The 21,472-nt window shown below is 49.0% G+C and overlaps 2 protein-coding genes across 6 annotated transcripts in view; both read right to left on the bottom strand.

The window, feature by feature from the left end:
- The window catches only part of farsa (phenylalanyl-tRNA synthetase subunit alpha), a 9,295-nt gene extending 6,159 nt beyond the window's left edge, over nucleotides 1–3,136 (bottom strand). The window contains exons 1-5 of the mRNA XM_064314063.1: nucleotides 2,905–3,136; nucleotides 2,109–2,246; nucleotides 1,561–1,659; nucleotides 1,093–1,211; nucleotides 71–163 (exon numbers count right to left, since the gene is read on the bottom strand). Coding sequence (XP_064170133.1) covers nucleotides 71–163; nucleotides 1,093–1,211; nucleotides 1,561–1,659; nucleotides 2,109–2,246; nucleotides 2,905–3,051 — 596 coding nt within the window. The 5' untranslated portion in view covers nucleotides 3,052–3,136. The remainder of the gene's footprint in view (nucleotides 1–70; nucleotides 164–1,092; nucleotides 1,212–1,560; nucleotides 1,660–2,108; nucleotides 2,247–2,904) is intronic.
- A 1,215-nt stretch (nucleotides 3,137–4,351) lies between these two features.
- On the bottom strand, nucleotides 4,352–20,327 carry LOC135243076 (interleukin enhancer-binding factor 3 homolog). 5 transcript variants are annotated; one of them, XM_064314580.1, is made up of 20 exons: nucleotides 20,166–20,281; nucleotides 19,049–19,203; nucleotides 18,573–18,691; nucleotides 17,557–17,798; nucleotides 17,050–17,230; nucleotides 16,295–16,442; nucleotides 14,653–14,744; nucleotides 13,249–13,344; nucleotides 13,030–13,141; nucleotides 12,543–12,640; nucleotides 12,339–12,450; nucleotides 11,922–12,035; nucleotides 11,257–11,462; nucleotides 10,722–10,901; nucleotides 10,079–10,216; nucleotides 9,208–9,351; nucleotides 8,888–9,017; nucleotides 8,692–8,739; nucleotides 5,822–6,226; nucleotides 4,352–5,500 (listed from the first exon to the last, which is right to left on the bottom strand). In XM_064314580.1, exons 3-20 carry the CDS (start codon nucleotides 18,573–18,575, stop codon nucleotides 5,379–5,381), a joined length of 2,571 nt encoding a protein of 856 aa, XP_064170650.1. In that variant the 5' UTR covers nucleotides 18,576–18,691; nucleotides 19,049–19,203; nucleotides 20,166–20,281; the 3' UTR covers nucleotides 4,352–5,378. The 5 variants fall into 5 exon arrangements, with proteins under 5 accessions (XP_064170650.1, XP_064170649.1, XP_064170652.1 ...); XM_064314579.1 differs by lacking the exon at nucleotides 19,049–19,203 and having other exon boundaries at nucleotides 20,166–20,327; XM_064314582.1 differs by lacking the exons at nucleotides 19,049–19,203; nucleotides 20,166–20,281 and adding an exon at nucleotides 19,248–19,538.
- Nucleotides 20,328–21,472: the final 1,145 nt, after the last annotated feature.

Below are 21,472 nucleotides of genomic sequence, written 5' to 3'. Positions count from 1 at the left end.
CCTGTCAGTGACCCGGAGACCGCCCGCACCGCTGCGGAACGGCCAGAGGGGGCGCTGTGCGTTCGCTCACCTGGCGATCATCTCCGGAGTCAGCTCCGTCTCCTGCTTAGTGACGGTGGTGCTGAAGGACTCGCCCTTGGTGATCCAGTAAGACTTCACCGTCCTGAAACACAGAAAACGCTGCAGCTGAAGGGATGGTGTGCTTTCTGTTTTTTATTTTTATTAAATATATATTTTACTTTTTGACTACGTTTTAATTCCTCTCCCATGAGGGGATTATAAGCCACTGAAACCCTCCGGGCCCAAACTCAGCCCAGCGTTCCATTTTGCGTTTCAAAGCCTTCAAACGCAGTTAAACAAAGGGAGGAAATTCTTGACCCTCAGCAGCACAGGCTACATATAACAAGTGAACATTCACCAGAAGAAGGTAAGAGCTTGTGTACCAAGCATGACAAAATGCCCCACTGCCACCTGGTGGTATTAACCAGTATTGCAAGCCATCAGGTGTATTTACAGGTTCCACATTTGCTAAGCAGACGGCAAACTCTGTATTTTGAGCTTTGAAGATTCTGTATCTCTACCATTGCAGTGAAAACATTCTTATTTAACATCTTCTGAATATTAAGATGGGGTATGATTAATGGCAATATCATGGCAATGGCTGTTTAATCACCAGACACAGCCTTTCATGAATATTCACTAACTGCTGTAGCATAAGTGGAAATCCTTCGGTTGTACAGAGAACCAGCTGTTACACCACACCTCTACCAAGCACTGCATCTGAAATGCATCCCCTCCATACACCCCTGGCCCCTCCCTACCCTACACTGCTGATCCCAAATATTTAAATGAGGGCTGGATTTGGGGTCTGGAACCTTGGGGCACAAGATTAGGCGATCCTGCACTTAAGATGCAAGGCTGCGCTCCAGAATTCTCAATTTCATTTCAGAAAAGGCTGACATGCCAGGTACAGAGCAAGCTCCATTTTTAATGTGTGGTCTTTGTTTTCCCAGCAAGAATGTGAAGGCCTTACAGGAGAGGCAGGCGGTGCTACTTCCTGAGTTTAGAATCTCCAGGGTGAAGGGGGCTTACACTTCAGTCAGCAGCTTCCGCTTCTTCAGCTCGTTTTTCTCCTTCTCTGCCAGCTGGGAGGCTTTGCCTCCTTTCACCAGCAGCAACTTCTCCCGCACCGAGTCCTCTATGTGTGCCACCTAGTTACACACGCACGCACGCGCACACGCACGCGCACACACACACACACACGATGCACGCACGGAAAACCAGAAACACACTTACATTAGCTCGACGCAGAGCTTCTACAACATTTCACAGATGCATCACAGGAAGACTGGTGCATACGTGTCTCCAGGGCTGAGAGTCTTTGGTCATTGTGGTTATTTCTGTAGGAAACCCTGGAAAGTGTAGGAAACTCTCTGTGCTCTACAGGTATGGGGCACGGCACCGCGCCAGGGTGTAACTGGGCAGACGGCACCACCTGCCATCCCAGTACCGGACTTCCGAAGCACCTGCGTTGTCACGCGAGCGAAGAAAGCGACTCACCGTCCTGAAGACTCGAGGGCCCCCCTCGTGGCCCTTGTCCAGACGGATCCACTTGTTGGACATGGCCTTGCTGAAGCCCACCTTCCCACTGGGCAGCTTCTAAACACGCCAGACAGACAGACAGGTGGACTTATGAACAGCGCCATAACCCAGGAACAGGGCAGCAACCTCAGTCTGAGAGAGAAACAAGCTCAATGCAACACAGCAATACCCTCAAAACCAACGGATCCAAACGCCCTTCGACCGACTGGCATGGACCCCAGGAAGAGCTCTCAGACCAACAGAACATTAACAGGGCTACGACAACAACCGGCACCATCAGGGCTGTAAGCAGCGCTAACTGCATCTGCACCAAAAACCAGATATTATGCCACTGTGACCCTCATTCTCACGCTATAAGTAGTATGGGCTTCATGGTTTCTTCGTGATTCCTGCTGATCAGACTGTTGTACGGTTACAGAGGCAATACCCACCCAGGAAAAGGAAACATGTTTTTACTAGACGCAGCTTAATAGACACCCCCATTCCAAAACAGCGTGTATTCTCACCATCAGCTGGTTCTGCGGGAGCCCCTCCTCGGGTATGGCCTCGAAGACCTGCGCCTCATGGCTACCCTGTTTTGCGATCTCGGCCCCCTCCGCCGTCAGCTCCCAGTGCTTCGAGGAGCGCAGCTCTGCAGCAATCACCTGCACAGGGACGAAGGGATTCAAACACGGCTCGTGCGACTCCGTTCTTCCCCACCAACACCGCCTCGAATGTTTATCAGTGGGTGTTCTCTGCGCCCAGCTGTGATTACTGATTTAATTCCAAAACGAACCAGATTACCAAAACTAACTCTATCACAATCAAGCCCTTCGGCTACAGACATGTATATATTAATACATTTAATACAACGTGAATAAGTAAACGTTATCCAACTACAATTTTTCCTGCTCCTATAACAAGGACTATGATAATACTAACATTATCCCCCAACAACAAACTATAGTTTTTGTTACCTAATCGTTCATTTGTAGTGATGCTGTAGCAGCACTCAGCCAAGTAGCTAACGATAAGTTAATTTAGCTATCCAGCTTTAACATAATAGCAACCTTAAAAGAAACAAGAAACATATTCTCCATTCTATGGTAATGACTGACCAGTAAGCTAATCTACTTCGCAATATATTGTCAATACTGGTAGATAGATTTGCCGGTTGACTTGAAGCCATTAGACATTACGTTACGCTCCTATTGCATCACCTATATGTCGCCCATTGAATGGTTTTACTGCAGCTAACTTAGCTAGCAGAGATACGGTAGTTAGCACGCTTGCTAGCGTGTTGTCCGCACAAGGTTAACATACATCGCCCAGAGCCTGCAGACTTTTGACCGCCCCGACAATCACTTGATGGTCCACGTTGAGTATAACGGCAACATCCTGGCTGTCTACGCCTCCGTCCACCTTTTCAACACGGCGGAGAAGCGATTCTAAAATCCCGGTATCTGCCATGCTCCTGTGTCGCTTGCGTTCTTCTCCGCGGCTTACTTCCGGCCAAGACCGATGACGGGAAGTGACGAAGAGGTTGACGTTTGACGTAAGGTCCAAAAACACAGTCAGTGTCCGAATCAGCGCAAATGGTGTATAGAACTTTGTCTACAACTAGTTTACTCAATCTCATAATGAATTGAAATGCCAAGTGTGTGTAGTATATGTGGACAATCACTTTGAGTGAAATAAAACAATGCAAGTCTTACTTTGAGGTCACTGTGACCATGCTGCAACACTGCAACACCAGGACAGCAGTGCTAGCACAGCCACGTGTGTATTACCAGGCCTTGGGCTCACTGTCACAGTGTACAACAATAGTCTCAAACTCAGTGCCATGGAGGGCTGTGCATATGCTGGTTTTTATTCCAGCCTCAGATCTTGATTATATAATTAGTTCAATTATTTTCTGAATTAGGAATGCAGGTTTGCACATAATGCAGGTCACCATAGACGGCGGGTCACCATTGTCTAAATAAAAACTTGCATATATTCTGTGCTTCAATGCAGTTAAATGCATATGGCCGAATGAGTAATTGGACTCAATTAAGGCAGCATTAATTGGTTGGAATGAAAACCTGCATACACACGGCCCTCCGTGGCAACGAGTTTGAGACCACTGGTGTACAAGACCTAATGCCTGGTAATGTCCCGTGAGCTGCAGTGAATGTTCATGTCATCTCCGTCTGTCAGAAACTCATTTGCTCTCACAGGAATATGAGTCGGAGGTTAAAAAGAGAAAGGAGGGAGATGGAGAGGAGGGACAGAGGGAGAGAGGGGGGGGGAGGAGAGGAGAGGGGAGTGATGAAAGCAGGGAGAGTACATCCAGCGTATTGTGATGTTCTGCTTTCTTTCAGTGCGTGCTTCGTCGCCGGTGGAATGGTAGCTTCAGCTGAACTGCACCTTTAGCGAAGTAATTCAGCGTACTGTCTTAACGCGACAGCAGACACATCTGTCTGTCACTGCGACAAGGGGATAGCACATCTGGCAAGGAACAAGCCTGAGACAAGTAATACACACACACGCAAGCACTTGTACTTACACATACACACACACACACACGCACTTGTACTTACACATACACACACACACCTCCCTTCTCTCATTTTTAAAGGACAACCCCATGTCGTAAGTGTATCATCAGCCAGCGATCTTTTGGTTTAAGGCACGAAAATCTCTGAAATATTTGTGTGCACGTATGTGTGTGTGCGCGTGTGCTTGCACGTGCTAGACTGTGTATTATGACAGCTTCAAGAACAGAGACTTTTCCTCAAAAATAAAAATGTATTAGTACAAATCATAAGAATGTTCCATACTGTACCTAAAGACCAACTTACAAAAGTATACCACCCCGTTCTCCCCTCCCCCATAACACAGCGAAGTCAGCCAAGATTTCAATCACCAGTTAGGTACATTCCTCAGTAAAGAGTTGAAATGTCTGACACAGAACCACAGGAATTCTAATTTGTATTAAAAAATAAAATAAAATAAAAACACAATAAAACAAACAAAAGTTCAGATAAAACCAAAAAAATCAATTAAACTACTGAAGTAACAGTCCAAAATTTTCCCACTCACGAAATTAAGCCACTTCAACATTAGAAATTCATTTAGTTCCAAAAACGAGGCAGTTATGAAATGTGCACAAAGTTATGACCCGATAACGCAGGGTCATGTTTGGGGTGATGGCCATGGGGGGGGGGGGGGGGGGGGGGGGCAGAGAGGGAGCAGACACCAGGAGGGTCTCTCAGGATGTCTCCAAACGAAGCGGATTAAGAGAGGCCTGTCCCCACCCACCACTGTCCACGCATTTCAGTCTGCTCCCTGGGGCAGAGAAACTAAGGGTGAAAGACAGGAAGTGATGTGGAGAAGGGGCGGAGTTTCACAGCTCTAGGGATTGATCAGAGGGGTAGAGATCTGTGTGGGGATTGATCAGAGGGGTAGAGATCTGTGTGGGGATTGATCAGAGGGGTAGAGATCTGTGTGGGGATTGATCAGAGGGGTAGATATCTGTGTGGGGATTGATCAGAGGGGTAGAGATCTGTGTGGGGATTGATCAGAGGGGTAGAGATCTGTGTGGGGATTGATCAGAAGAGAAGAGATCTGTGTGGGGATTGATCAAAAGAGTAGAGATCTGTCTGGGGATTGATCAGAAGAGATCTGTCTGGGGATTGATCAGAGGGGTACAGATCTGTGTGGGGATTGATCAATGGGGTAGAGATCTGTGTGGGGATTGATCAGAGGGGTAGAGAGTGGTGTGGGGTTCTGGGAATGGAGGACGAAGGCGGAGTCTATCTGTATTGGTAGTTCATGTTGGGGTCCCCTCGCCCGCACCCCGGTGGGGCGTTGTAGCTCGGGTTGCCCCCGTAGTTCCCGCCTCCATGTGCGTTGAAGGTCGACTGGCTGCTGTAACCTGTAAAACGAAAGGGGGTAATGAGCACGGTACAAACCAACAGTACAACATTCAGTACTTTCTGAATTCAGGCCCCGGCATTAAGGACTAGAAGCTATCAGGCTGGCAAACTCTGCGTCTGAACTCTTCTTTAAAAGCACTGCTTAACACGGAAGGGATGCCTTTAGTCTTTGACCAGTTTGCTTTATTCTCGTTTTAAGCTGCTTTTAGATTGCTTTCCATTCTCTTTTAATATTTAATCCTTCGTGCTTTTCTTTCTATTAGGCTATTTTCTATTTTCTATCATCACTTCACCTGTAGAGACTACAGGCTTCCCCTCACCATCATAGCTGTAGTCCTGGCTGCCTGCCCCCCCAGTCACCTGACTGGGGTAGGCAGTGCTGTAGTTGGAGTAGGCCCCGCCCCCATGGTTGTGGCTGAAGTTCTTCTTGCCTTGCCCAAACTGGGTGTAAGGTCCTTGTCCTGGCGGGGGCGGCGGCGGGGGGGCCGTCTGGTAGCCGGGCGGGGGTCCGCCCGCCGGCCCAGCGAAGGGGGGTTTACCCCCCGGGTGCATGGGCTTCTTGCCGGGGGGTTTGGCGGAGGGGGGCGGGGGGGCAGAGTAGCCGCCATCGTTCTGATAGTAGGAGCCGTAGCCGCCGGCCCCCACGGGGCCCGGTGCAGGGCCCACCGGCCCCGCCCCCGGGGCCCCGCCCCCACCGTTGGCTCCGTCGTTACCGTAGTAATTATCTGGAGGGGGGGGGGGGAACGCAACATCTGAATGGCAGCTCAGTGGGCGGACCCAATTATACCACACTCCCGCTTTCACACAACCAAAGCCCCACAGCGATCACATGACCACTCTCAGCCAATAAGTGCAAAGCATTTTCCGGGTTGCATTCTCCTCGGCACTTGCAATCAGAGTGAATGCTGCTTTTATTGAAAACATAAAAACTGAGAACAAATAAAAAAAAGGTAAATAAAATACATCCACCCAACCCCCCCTCAAACAGCATCTTCTTCCCCAAACAGGGACGTTCATTTCAGGGAAAGGACGACGGCCGCAGTGTTGCTTTTAGTAAACACCATTGATTCTCCATCGAGCTCACATTTACATCAATTCATTGATTCGGGGGAAAAACAAAAAAAAAATGGCTGTAATCCACAAACACTCTGAAATCCAGATACTTGATCTCCAATTAAAAGAAAGGCTTCAAAAAAAAACTTCAAAGCAAAGGCCAAAAACAGACACCTGCCAATCAATCTCCACAGGCACCGCCCCTCCCCCTCCCTTGTTGGTACAGATGGTTCTCCCGGCACTTCCAACAGTCCAGAGCCCGTCAGAACAGAGGTTTGAAAAAGTATATGAAGGCCTGTTTTATTTTGGGAGGGGTGGGGGTGTGGTTCTTGGACATAGGGCCTCTGTGGTGTCCAGAGCTTCAGGGAGGGGAGGGGGGGTGGGGTTGTAAATGCCTTGGAGATCCCCCCCCACCCACACCCCCACCATTTGCGAATTTTGAATTGCTTTGCTTTTTTGAAATGAAACGGTTGGGACGTTCTATGATGCAAAATCGTGGTAGCCATAGCAGTCTGAGAGACAGTCACCTATAGAGTGAGACAGAGCAGAGAAAGCAAACAAGAAATTAGATTCTCTTTCTGCCCTAAATTTGGGAAATATTGATGTTTCTCATGAATGTAATTCAATTTTTTATTTATTTATTTTTTATATTTCTCTGCTCTGGTCACCCTCAAGATACGTGTTCTCCTCAGAACAAGCTGCTGGCAGGATGGGTGGGGGGGGGGGGGGGGTTTGGGGACATAAAGGGATCGAGCCCTGTGGCTTAAAGCAGAGAAATGTAAAATAATCACACAGCCGGACGAGCGTAAATCAGGAAGAACAATCAGCGTCCACATTTCAGTCTCTCCCACACACGACATTTCAGTCACTCACATGAAATGCGGTGCCTTGTTTTTTTATGTTCCTGAAAACGAAGCCGTTGATTTTTCATTTTGTCTTTACGTTCCAGTTTAATTTCCGTGGAGCGCCCCCGTTTCAAGGCACGGAGTGGAATATTAATTTTAATAACCAGAAACTGTTTGATGGATTGTGTTTTTGTACGTAATCACAGATCACAGAAGGATTTCCCGAAAGTGCACTTTACGAGTTTTCCAAAACGAACGTGTCCCTTTCTCATACTGTACTCAAACCGAAGTGCATATAATGGCCGCTTGATGAAAAATGTGTGCACATTTCAAACGGATCAGATTTCAATAGATATACCTCAGGGGTGTTTTTCAGTGGAAAAACCTTTCAGTAATTTCACTGAACAAAAGGCAATATTTCACATCCCATTTCTGGCAACCGAAGGACATTACATCTCTAACCTGAACAACACTGGAAAACAGCAGAAATCTGCTACGTTTGAAGTGCAAACAAGGCAACATGCAAACCTCTGTTTAGAAACACCAGACGAACATGTTCCTATGAGTTATGAGGTTTTCAGATTTGCATCTTGGTTGTGAATATTGCACTTCTGTCCAGAAACAGAGCCAAAATTTAATTTAACCACCGACTTCACTAAATTATTTTGGAATCTGGAATTCTCAATGTGAACATGTATGTTGCATATTTTTTTATAAACTAAACTTATGTTTATAAACTAAAATTTAACACTGCAAAATTACACACTACTAGATATAATGTTTGCTCAGTACTTAGAAATAATAAAAGATTGTGCCATAAAGAACAGGTAGCAATGCATTCCAAATCCAAACTGTCTTTGGACACACACAAGTACACACAGGCCCAGAATTATGCCAGTATGACCCGGCAAGGTCAAATACGGCATTCAGTGGAGACTGAGGGCTTTGGAAATGAAAAGCTGAAATTTTTTCAGCCCTTTGAGAAGCAGACATACGAATCTACATTTGTGCTGGGGTAGAGGTGTGGACATTGGTTCACCCAATCTCTTCACTGGCCGCCATTGTGGTCTAAAGATGTTAGCATTATCATCTACAAGCGAAGTTACAATTACACCACGTTACACCACAGCCCACGCACACACAGAAATCAGCCCTACAGACAGGAGAGTGAAAATCTGTGGGTGGAAAGCTCACTTCTCATAGCTCAGGACATTTACATGGGCTCGAGCCCAGCAGGGATTCATAACATCATAACACAGGTAGAGAGAGAAAAGGCAAAGATGGGAACTCACTGTAGCCAGCGTTAGCGTTGTTTCCGTACCCATATCCTCCATAGCCACCTGTGCAAGATTGAATAGTTTAAGTAACTCATTTACACTGCAAGCCACCGCATCACTTAATACTGGCAATGATTTAAGGCCTCCAACGTATTTGAACACGTTCAAGGTCATTTTTGTGATCACAACAAGCCGTGTTAAAATACTCTACCTTGATTGTAGCCACCACCATTGTTGAAACCTCTGCCCCGCCCCCTGCCACGGCCACCTCTCCCTCTGCCCCTGGGATTGGCTGCTGGATCTGCTCCAGCTCCTCCCATCATTCCAAACCCAGGGTGGTGCTGTCGGAAAACATGTTCACGTTAGTAAAAAAAAACAAACAAACAAAAAAAAAACCAAACAGCAGTTTATATTCAACTGGAGTCTTAAATGCAGTCCATTTAAAACTTCAGACACTGCTGACCGGAGAAGGTAACTACGGCAACAGGATGACGGACAGCAAAAAGGGGTGGAGACAGCAGAGCGGTGTACCATTGGAGGGAGTTTCTTCTTCTTGTTGGCATCGGCAACAGAACCTTCTGGAAAGAGTTTCTCCAGGGCAGCCAGGGCAGCATAGGCCTTTGCCACTTTCTTATTCGAACCCGTGCCCTGGAACTTCTGCCCGTCAATCTCCACCTGAGGGGAGAGTGGGGGGGGGGAGATTGGGGGTGTGTAGGTTAAAAAAAGCCTCTCTAACCTAGGAAACAGTCACTCAGCACTGCTATCCAAAACTGTGCCTTGCTTATCCATGCTGCATAGACTGAAACTGGAACCGTGTTTATAAAAAAAGAAGCATAACCAACTGCCACAAATTCAACTGCTGTTCAGCCACTGTCTCAAATCCTGATTTCAGGAGCTGGTGACAGAAAGGCTGGAAGTGTGAACGTTAGCGGATCCCAAAGAGGGGTTTGGGGGTGCAGTGCGGCGGGGTTTGGGGGCAGTCGGGGGTTTGGGGTGCAGGCGCGGGGTTTGGGGGGCAGCGGGGGGCGGGGCGCAGCGTGCGGGGTTGGGGCGCAGCGTGGGGGGCTTGGGGGCAGCGTGGGGGGCTTGGGGGCGGGTGGGGCGCGTGCGGGGCTTGGGGGCACAGCGTGGGGGCTTGGGGGCAGCGGCCGGGGGTTTGGGGCGCAGCGTGTGGGGGTTTGGGGGCGCAGCGTGCGGGTGGGGCAGCGCGGGGGTTGGGGGTGCAGCGCGCGGGGGTTTGGGGGCGCAGCGTGTGGGGGTTTGGGGGCGCAGCGTGGCGGGGGTTTGGGGTGCAGCGTGCGGGGCTTGGGGGCGCAGCGTGCGGGGGTTTGGGGGTGCAGCGTGCGGGGGTTTGGGGGCGCAGCGCCCGGGGGCTTGGGGTGCGGGTCCGGCCCAGACTCACCTCCATGACGAAGCGCTTGTCGTGGCTGCCCCCGGTCTCGGAGACGAGCTCGTACTTCAGGCCGCGCCGCTTCTCGTTCAGCTCCATCACCGGGTTCTTGCCGTGTTTGGTCAGGATCGGGCCCTGCTGCCGCAGGTTCTGCAACACGGACCGCACGCGTGACACAGCCGCCACCGCACCAGGACAGCCACAGGTTCCCCAACATTCACCCCAACACATTCTGAGTACCTCACCGCAAAACGGGAAACTGTGTGTGTGTGTGTGTGTGTGTGTGGGCACGTGAGAAAAAGCGTGTGTGTGTGTGTGTGTGCGCATGTGAGAGAAAGTGTGAGTGTGTGTGTGTGCATATGTGTGTGAGACAAAGTGAGTGTGTACGTGCGTGTGCATGTGAGAAAGTGTGAGTGTGTGTGCATGTGCGCATGTGTGTGAGAAAAAGAGTGCGCGTGTGAAAGAGTGTGTGTGCGCGCGTGCACACGTATGTGTGCATCTGTACGCGCGTGTGTGTGTGTGTGTGTAGAAGCGTGCGTACACAGACAAAAGCATGCATGAGCACAGACAGGGGGAGCACGTCCTGCAGGTAGCTCTGACCGGGTCACTGATGTTCCCACACAAGATGGCGACGCCCCGCAGGCAGCCGACTCACCTCAGCGCTGTCGCCGGCCTCAGGGGTGGCGGCCGGAGTCGGGTCCGCGGTGGGCGGGTCCACAGCAGCGATGGGAGGGGCCTCAGTCTTCGGCTCCGCCTCAGTGACTTCCCCCTCAGGTTTCACGGTGTCCGCAGTCTTGAGCTCCACCCCCGTGGGCAGTCCCATGTCCTGCAGAACCTATGGGAGTTGGGAAGAAAATGATTGACAGATGAACAACAGGAAGAGGGGCACAATGACCAAAAACCAAAGGGTTAATATTAAAATATTTAAAACAATGGGACTTGCACAGCTTTATGTGCTAAAGCAGTTCAGGTTATGAAGGATACAACAGTAGTGCCCTCACCTGGGATTTGAACCTGCAACCTCTAAGTTACACGTCCAGTTCCTCAACCATTATCGCACACTGGGGACAGGGCACAGGCCCCCTTGTCATTGTCCTGCCCCTCAGCCCACCCTTCCCCCTAACCCAAATCACAGCAAGCCCTGCCGCCTAAGCCCCGCCCACTAATCCCTACAGGCCCCGCCCCCTCACCTTGACGGCCACGTGCAGCTTGGCGGTGCGCTTGGACGGGCCCGAGGCCTCGTAGCTCTTGCCGTCGACCTCCACGGCCATGGTGAAGACGGGCACGTGCACGGGGCCGGTCTGGGAGACCAGCCGGTACTGCAGGCCCGGCCGCAGCTGGTTCAGCCGCATCAGCGCGTTCATGGCCTGTGCCGGCTCCGCCTTCTCATCGGGCGCTGGGGGGGGGCGCGAAACATCAAACAAAGACCCTGACGCACGGAACCAGCAGCAGGCACTACCCCGAGCGGACAGTTATGCCCCATGAACTGGGCACTGGTTCTACCAACACAGCCCTGATAACCAAAACAGGCTACACATCCATCTGAGCGGTAGGGCTGAAGACCCATATAAACACAGAGCTAAAGGAACGAGAACAGGCCCTAACTGTACCCCAACTGAGCATCAGAACCTAAAGGGGTACAAGAGCTCTTCCACTTTAGGATTTCACACCTTATACCCTTAATTATGCAAGCACCCAAATCATTTACTGGATTCTGCTTTAATGGCTGTTTTTCCACAGCTATGAGCCTCAGGGTTCGCCATTTAAGCTCTCTGGGTAAATAAAAACAGGGTTAATGAATAAACGCCAGTAGTACCCTAACCAGGGTGCACTCTGGGTAAAAGCGCTTTATTACATTTCTTCTGCAGCTTCTTCTTCTTCTTGTTGGGGCTCTTGTCCTCTCCTCCTTCCTCTTCCTCCATGGGCCTCTTCATCGGAGGGGCGTAGGTGGTGCTGGGCGGGATCTGAACTGGAATTGGAGACCAGGGTCTGCGGTTAAAATCTCCCGCCCCCAAAACACCATGCTCCGGACCCCTGAGCAGACGGGGGGGGGGGGTCTCACAGAGCGTGTGTAACAGAGCAGTCGATCGTTGGGTGTGCCCGAGCGTGCATCTGAGTGTGGGCATGTGTGCGAGTGCAGGCGTCTGTGTGTCCGAGCGTGGGCGTGTCCGGGCGTGTCCGAGCGTGTGTGTATGTGTCCGAGCGCGGGCGTGTCCGAGCGCGGGCGTGTGTGTGTGTGTGTGCACGTTCCCGTGCGGGGGCATACATGTACCCGTGTAGTCAATGGGCGTGTCGCTCAGCGGCTTGCGGGGCATCTTGGAGGGCAGCGGGTCCATGCCCAGCACCTTGTGCAGCTGGCCGAAGGCTGCCAGCCTGAGCGCGTGCTGGGGGAGGAGAGATCCCACAGGGTCACACCACTGAGGAAAACGGGACCAAACACCCCCCAAACACCCCCCGCCCCCTGGGAGGGGCTCACCTGCGCGCTCTGGGTGATGTCCTCTCTCTGCTGGGGGTACAGGTGACCAATAGCGTCCTTCGTCTCTTTCTCACACGGGTCTAAGAGTCCTGGACCGTCTGCAAACACCCGCCATTCCGGGGATTTAGGGCAGTGCAGAAACGCGTGACTCACGTTATACAGACAAACAGCCCAGGACAAAACCCCCTACGAGAATATTACAGCTCCCCCTGGTGGTGGGATGAACTTACTGTGACACAGTCACTGACCTCCAGGCAACATTTCTTCTCCCTCAACCATTTTATAGCACTTCTACAAATCAGACTACAGCACCGCATGTATTTAACAGCACGTCCAATCTGTATGTTTATGTGGTTAATTTCAACACCTGTGCTGCTGACTACATACAGAATGTTTTGTAAATCATTGAGTAAATGCTAAAGGAATGTGAAGTGCTGAAGTAACCAGCAGCGTAAGCATAAGCTGGGCTCCACCAATCAGAACTTACCTGCCATGAGGATCCCGGAGGCCAGGCACTCCAGAACTCTGCGGAAGGCCTCGCCCGCTCCCATTGGCCGGTTCCCCGTCCCAATCGCCTTCTCGCACAGCAGCTCCAATGGCTGCGCGGCGAGAGAAAGGGGGCGGGGTTTCAGACACGGAGGAGGCCCGGGGTGTGTCGGTTTTAAACACGGAGGAGTTGATTCTGTTTTTTAAACGAATGACTCACCCATCCCCTCAGCGCGGCCCAGGACGGCACGCGCGTGCACAGGTCCCGTAGGATGCGGATGACGATGACGCAAGACTTCAGCCCATTGGCCCTCGCCTGGAGACAAGCATGGGGAGGGTGGGGCAGGAGGGAGGGGGGAGGGAGGGAGGGGCAGGGCAGGGCAAGGCGGAGGAAGAGGACACTTTAACTCAAGAGAACCAAAAGAGACCTCCACACAAGCACCATCCTCCTCACAGGCTCAGAAAAAAGCCAACAAAGACTGAGGCGTAAATCACGCTGAGATGCTAGTGCGGAGCGCTGTGGTTATTACTGGCTTTACAGACAGGGCTACTAGGCCAGTCACACTGACAGTCTGAAGCCCAAACTGCTGAAACATAAATGGGCAGAGAGAGAGAGGAAGGGGGAGAGAGAGAGAGAGGGGGAGAGAGAGAGAGGGAGAGAGATGGAAGAGGGAGAGAGAGAGAGAGAGAGATGGTGGGCTAATGCTCAAACTAGGCAAATTTTGATTTAAGGCAATTAAGATACGTAATTTAATTTTAAATTACCCCCTGGCCTCCACCCCCCAATTTTGTCTTGGCTCCCCTGAGTTTCAGGCGGGACGTCCTGTGTGGGCCACAGTCTCACAGCCAATCGAGCGCTGTGCCCGTTTAATTTAGCTCCACACGGCGCAGTGCTAATCTGCTGCACACATTAAACAGCTGAGCACGGGAGGACTCCAGTTCAGGTACTGAACACAGAAAACGCTCCACACATCTGCGCACTGAAAGAACTGCTAAATACATTTTTTTCCAAAAAAGAAAGGCAGAGTAACTTTCAGATATGACATTTTTAACCGACAAACTATTTAAAATTATTAGAGTAACTGGCTGCTGTACACGAGCATAACTTTCTACCAGATGCAACAAATATCGTTAAACATAATATTTTAAAAACACAATTCAACAGAACGAGTTTAAGGACACCAGAGATATAGCACCTGAGGACAGTAAATTTCAGGTTAGTTCATTTAACACATCCTGCTTCAGCAATGGCGAGCAAAGCTTTCAGTTTGAAAACAGAAAGTGTTCATATTGCCAATTACTAAAACAGCAAGCAGGTAAACTTGCAAAAGGGCGGGGCTGGAACAGCTTTTAACAACAACAGGGGGAAAAAAACTTTTGGGGGGGAAAAAAAAAGAAAGCGTGGGCCTTCACATGTCAGAACTGCACAGCAAAAGTGCGAGTAACACCGTCACAGCGATTTCAGAAAACCCAACAAAGTACTCAAGTGAGAAGCTCAAAAACAAAATAAAGTAATTGAAGTCAAAATGCCATGGCTAATAAATTGAAAAACAAAAGCGCAAAAAAAAAAAGAAAAAGAAGGAAACTCACTACTTTTCAAGACAAATAAAGACGAGATGCAAACCTGGAACCACTTGGCGTGGCGAAGAGACGCCAAGGCAGTCAGGCATTTCTGCCTGTCCAGAACATCCGGGGGCTCGCTGACTGAGAGCGTGTCTATTGGCGGGTGGAATAAGAAGACAAGGTACAGTTTGACCAAGGGGGGGTTCTGTCACCCGGCCAGGGGGAGGAGGCAGCTTTCCCAAAATCACGGGGGCAGGAGAGGGGAGGGAGGGCAGGGGGAGGGGCTGCCCCGCCCCGCCCCACCACCAGAGAAAACCTCTGTCACCTCTAAACGCCACTGCACCCTAATCCTACACGCACACGGGTAAGGCCAGGGTGGGGCTACAATGCTGGGCCTTTAAGCTCAGTCTAAACTCACTGTGATTACGCTCACGCCTGGTGCATATGGGCCTTTAAGCTCAGTCTAAACTCACTGTGATTACGCTCGTGCCAAGGTGCATATGTGGTGTGTGGGACTCATCTTCTGGGAACTTACTGGATGGCTCTGTCTGAACTTTCTTAAAATAGATTTTTTAATTTTTTAATTTTTTTTAAAAAACCAGGTAAGGGTACCTGGGTGATTTTGTGTGCGTGTGCGTGCAGGTGACTGGAGGAGGTAAGCCCCGCCCCCCTCGCCCCCTTTTTGGGTGTCCTGCCTTTGCCCCTTCCGAGACAGAGAGCGTCCAGTTGGTCAAAGGTCCAGCGTCCCTAAAAATCGACAAACTAGAAGGCTTGACAGAGAGAATCAGATTCTGAACCACAGGCAGCAGTTATCAAATGCACAGGAGTTACAGGAGTCAGTCTACACTGCAGCAAAACTGACGCCTCCCATGGACCCAAAACGGCCTTCCAGCTCAGCGTGGGGTTTAGATAAGGCTAGGCCCCCCCCCACACTAACAGCAAACCCCCCCAGGTTTAGATAAGGTTAGGCCCCCGCACGCTAACAGCAAACCTCCCCCCCAACCCTGAGAGCCATATTGTTACGTAGGAAACTGCGATCCTGCCATTTGTTATAATGTTGGTTTTCTTAATTCTCATACCACCGACCGGTTCTCCCCCAAACCCCCCCTTTCGTGTTTTGGCACAAGGCGCCTGCTTTGGCCTTTGACTGGCCAAATTTCCATTCAGCCAATCAGAGTCAAAGCCCGCCTGCCCAGTGTTATCTATGACCCCACGCCATCCAGTAAAAAAAAAAAAAGAAAAAAAAAGGCACAACGCTCTTTTACCCATAATCCTCTTCTGGGTCGGGATATTGGAGCTCTACAAAAACTTGTTGCTCATTTTTGCTGCAATGCAAACTGCTCGTACAATTTTCAGTATAAAAACACATGCAGTTAAGTTTGTGTTTTTTTTTTCTTTTTATCTTTTGATTAATTCTCAGTAAGCCTTCGAAAAAGATTTCATTTTTTTTTTAACTCAAGATAGGGAAGGAGAGATCTGGGTTTTTTTTTTCTTCCTGAACCATATCCCATCTGCTACTGTGTATTGGGCCATCAAAAACAGTACCACGAGTCTACAAGCAGCTATAAACATAGCCTGGGCTTAACATGAGGGTCACAGATCTCAACTCTGTTGAAGGCCCAATAAACAATATCTGCCTGCAGTGTGTGCCTGTCTCCTGGAGGGGGCGCCGGAGAGTCGGGGGCCCCTGAAGGAGAGCCTACCTTCGGCGGGCTGCTTCTCGGACTCCTCGCGGACCACGGGGGAGGTGAGGAGGACGGTGAGCACCAGCTTCGGCTCCTTGGCGCTCTTGATGACGATGGCGGCCTCCCTGACGGACTGGATGATCTCGTACTTCTCTTCCGTCACTTCCTGCATCGTGAAACAGTGTGACCTTTAACCCCTCAAAAAAAAAAAAAAAAAATGCAGCCGGACTTCCTGTACGACCTCCCAAGGATAACAGAACGGGGATGTGGCAGTCATGACATTCTCACAGTACCTGTAGAAAATGAGGAGGAGCTCCACCAATCATCGAATGTGTTGGTAGCACCCAACATAACACTGGCAGATGCGCTCTGGCTACTTCCTGGCAATTCCCTCAGGGCTTCCAGTAAGTATCCACAAATCACAGCACACCAATAAACTACATATAGCCATTCTGCAGTGGATGCCAATGTTCGCATTCAAACGCTGCCATTATCATAATACAACAAGGTGTGTCATTGTAACCAACTCTTCCTATATAGGCCAAACCAATTCAGACTATTCAACTATTCACATGCCAAAGGTCAAGACAATTGTACGTTAAGACAAAGCCAAGGCTCCTGGCCAAGTAGAGAGGTTCTCTGAGTTTCCTTCTAGACGATGTGCTTCAAGCCTTACTCACACAAAAAAAAACAAAATCACACATAATCCACAGCACATCCCAAATCAAAATCAATGAGAGGTCAGCGGGTGTGGAAAAGTGGGCGGGGCTTACCGCAAGCTGCACGGCCATGTTCTCGGCCACCCTCTTGAGCAGGGAGATGGTGGGCTTGTCCTTACACAGCAGCACCAGCTCCAGCTCCAGATCTCCCTTCAGCAGAAGCCCTTTGGCCACCAGCCCCACCCTCATCACCCCCCGCAGGGATCGTGTGGCCTGATCCGACGGCTTGGGCTCGCTGGAGAAGGGGGGGGGGGGGGGGGGAAAGAGTCAAGCAGTCACTAACCGCCCAATCACCAGGCTACACACCACCCTACCTTTACTTCGGAGCGATCGGAATCTACACTCTTTCTGACATTATATGTCACAGATTTCAAGTCCAATTAAAAAGCAATGGCTAAAGTCGGTATGTGGGGGCTGGGGTTGTATGTAAATAATGACGATGTACTGCTTAACAAAATTAAGCTTATCTGGAAAGGCTGTATGGCGGCCAACTTTTGAGAACACTTGGCATACTGCAGTACTCATTTCTCCAGTATGGGTTTGACTGCATTTCCCACGTACCTGTCATTCTCAGCCTCGGCGTCGCCTGCGGCGTCGTCGGCGCCTTCGGCAGGCACGGCGTCCGTCTTCTCCTGCTCGTCCAGCCAATCGGACACGGCCTTGAGAGCGCGCTCCGTGTGAGAGACCATGTTCTGCACGGCCTCCAGCTCCTCCTGTGTGGGGTAAACCGCCAAGTGCTTGGACATCACGTGGCGGTCGTCGTTGATGAAGATGCGCATCGGTCTCTGGCGGAACGGAGGGGGCTAGAGGAGGACAGTTAGAAGGCCCAGTCACAAAAAGACATGCCACATAACAAACTTCAGCTAGTGATGCAAGACCTCTGTCCACATACAGGGATAGGAAACACTTGCCTGAGCCTCTCACACACATACACACTCACACACAAGCAAGCACGCACACATGCACACATTCACACACAGGAGGATGAGTTTTATATTCTAAGTCACCTTTCCACACACATGCCGAAGACCATTCAAAGATAGCTACCTGTCCACAGCAAGTCTTACCAGACCCCCCTGCATAATTATTCCAGTTCAATGCATTATCAGTGTGCGCACAGATAGGGAGGGGAATACCAGGACATGCTTTTCACATTCAGTACCCAGCCCTGGGCATAGAGCACATTCAGTTCCCAGCCCTGGGTATAGAACACATTCAGTACCCTGCCCTGGGTTCAGTATCCTTAAAGCATGCGTTGAAGAGAATTCGATTTGCACATGTCTCATCTCCCCACCGAACACACGCTCTCACTTTCTCTCTCTCTCACTCACTCACACTCACACACACACACACACGGGGCAAGGCAAACACCAGCAGAGGACGCTTGCACAATTAGCTTTAAGCTGTACTCACCTTCCAAAGGGTGATAGCTCATAATTGCTTTATAAATCCTGCCATAAGACTACAGTTTCAGGATCAGATGTACTTTTCACAGAATGCTATGGGCATGCAGAGACACAAAGTTTTAAAAAAAAACACGCACACGCACACACACACACAGAGAAAGGAAAACGAACCATGGCTGAGTCTGTGGTTCTGTCTGCAGCCTTGCGTGCGGTGGTGACGTAGCGCTGAAATCAAGCGCGGATGGACCGCTTAGCACAGATGGCTGTGACGGAAGCTTCAGGTCTCGGGTCTGACAAGAGAATGCAGGGACATATTTTAGAAGCTGGGTGTGGAGGTTAATCAAACATGGACAATAAACATTAAAATACCTTCCCGCAAGAGCGGTTCCAGGATTTAGTAAGTGCGTACGATGCTCTTTGTGAATGAGGAAAAGTCAAGTGATCTATTGTAAAAAACTGTATTTGGCCAAAATAAAAGTATAAGTACAAAGGTAAGTCTTTCTTTAAAACTGCAAGCGACAGGCGCGCTGCGGCTAACGACCACTGGTCAGTGTCTTCCATTCATTTACACCCACTCGTCAGTTCCCATTCCTCTTCCCCATCATCATCCCCCACTTTCACCCCACTGGAGTTCCACCGCTACACACCTGGATCAAAGGACAAATCGATATTTGCTAGCCGAGTATCGTCGGAGTATTCAACCCCATGTTTAATCAATGCCACTTCGGAGCCCGAATCGAAAACCTGCTAAAAAAAAGCCACCGCAGCACGCTATTAAATCCACACACCCCCTTCCAAGGCACTGCAAAAAAAAAAAAAAACCAGTACACTACCCAGCTAACTTACCATCCAGTTGGTACCAATAGGCAACTAATTGTTAGAAGATTGACCACTCGTAACTTAGCTATGTTTGTTGTAGGTAACGTTAGCCAGCAGTACAGCTAGTTAGACTAACTAGTGAATCGTATTTTAAAATAGCTGGTTCAGCGTCTCAATCCAGCGATGGTTAGATATAGCTTCCTGTTAGCTAATTTAAAAATACACCACGGAACCACCGCCCCCGCAAGCTGTGTGTTAGTCTACCGTAACCACATAAACCTGGTCGTAAGAACTGCATATTAGGTCTCTAAACGTTACACCGGTGTAAAATGTTTGCTACGATGTAACGTAGCAACAAACTTAAGACCGTGAAGCCGCCATTTTATTCGCCATTGCCACACATGAACAATAGCCTGAAAATAGTCTTGTAACGTTAGATTACATTAGAAAGCTAGCGACCCGCCAGTGTCCCAACATAAATAGTTTGATCTAGTTAATGTGAAATGATTTCAGATAATTGCTCGTTTGATCTGCAATCGAATATCACAAAGGTAACGTTATATCGTTAAAGCTGTACCTTAGTCGGATAGGGTAAGGTACGGCTTTATCTGACAAACATTAGTAGTAGCAAGCCACCTTACGTTACAGTCGTACCTAACTAACGCACATTTCAATTTGTCCCAAATAGCTATAAAGTTATGGGAAATGTCTGCGTTATTTCACTAATAAAAAACTTTTTATCCTACAAGAGAAGTGATTGACACCAACAGCATAGTTAGCATGAGCTAACGGGCATCGGACTGGCCTTAGAAATGTGCGGCTAAGCTAACAAAGGGGTTCTCAAAGCTAGTTATCTACATGTTATCCAACATAGCTAGGGTTTAACAGTCCGATTCGTATCTTATACGTACAGACAAGACGACGGCATGTGATTTCTGCACTTACCGTTTAAATGAATTCCGTCTCAGCTGCACTATGCCCTCGATGAAATGGAAATTTAGCTGGTAATGAAAATCCCACGCCACAAAAGCATGTCACCTGCGGACGCACTTCGCGAACCTTGAACATTTCGACTCTGATTGGCTAGGATACTTCGAATGGAGAGTGTGGGCCAATAGGAGTTCGAGACATTGCGACTTATCGTCAAGGCCTCTCTTGCAAATAGTCACATTATCATAACCTGCGTGTGCATCATTAATAATAATAATAATAATAATAATAATAATAATAATAATAATAATAATAATTTACAAAAGTAATTGGCTGTCCTGTTCTAAGTGCTCCGATACAGCAATTGTCTGAAACATTAGAAAAAATAATGTCGAGTAACCAGCAGGTGGTGATATTGATCCACGTGTTCTCTTTCACTCAAACAAATAACGGGAAAGGTAGATTGTATCTCTACAAATAGTCTAATTTTCAAACATATTTTAAAACGGTGTTGAACAGGGCAATCAGATTATTTCTCATACGATAGCAATTAGCCTTCTTCTATGAAATCATAAGCCGAAATGTGTATCTTTTCAGACAGTTGATGGTGCCCTTTGCGAAAATCTGACTGGATTTCATGAAGCAGGATTACCGAGTTAGCCGGATATCTGCGCTATCTGAGTGAAAACCAAGAACGGCTCTTTTTACTTCAGTTCATAATCCAGATTTGGTAGGGTTGCCGGTTTTACTCTGCAGTCATCCAGCAGACTCAGTAATCCTGTTATGTGCAATAGAGCCCTGGTCCACTTGATCTTGGAGAGATTACATTTATTTATTTGGCAGACGCTGGGTCTTGGAGTGATCCAGGACACAATGATTTACATTCAGGCTGGGCACACATGCCAGGGCGAGGCTCCTTCTCTAAGTTGAGCCCTTGTACGTTTATGGTTATTTATGGTTTAGTGGTATAGCACTATGCATAAGCATGTTTTCTCAGGGGGTAGTCCGGGCTGTGGATTTAGAGCCGTGTTTAAACACTGATCTCAGTATGTAGCCTGAAGTTTTTCTAATCAGCATAACAGTCGTTCAAATATACAATTGGTATTTCTTATGTAGCAATAATTTCTCATCTGGTTTCAACTTACAGCCCTTCTGTGTAAGAATTTGATATCTGGCTAATAATGTGTGCTAACCCATGGACAACAATTGAGTTTGCTACGAGAGTCTGACATAGACACACAATTTGATACTCACAATGCCTTTAAATTAGTAGTAAATGACTAGTAGTAAGTCACTTGACTCCTGAGAACTTTTTCAAGTCT

This window comes from Anguilla rostrata, chromosome 17 (genome assembly GCF_018555375.3).
Source record: "Anguilla rostrata isolate EN2019 chromosome 17, ASM1855537v3, whole genome shotgun sequence".
Taxonomy (NCBI): Eukaryota; Metazoa; Chordata; class Actinopteri; order Anguilliformes; family Anguillidae; genus Anguilla; species Anguilla rostrata.
Note: the sequence above shows the minus strand (reverse complement) of the source record. Positions and strands in the feature narration are given on the sequence as shown.

Bases quoted from the DNA above. Each gene is read 5' to 3' on its own strand.
- LOC135243076 (XM_064314579.1), bottom strand. The intron at 11,463-11,921 runs GTAATAAAGCGC...GCCCCCCCCCAG, and splicing joins GAAGAAGCTGCAGAAGAAAT to CGCCCGATGAGAAGGCGGAG. The intron at 5,501-5,821 runs GTGAGGGGAAGC...TTCGTTTTACAG, and splicing joins CCAGGACTACAGCTATGATG to GTTACAGCAGCCAGTCGACC.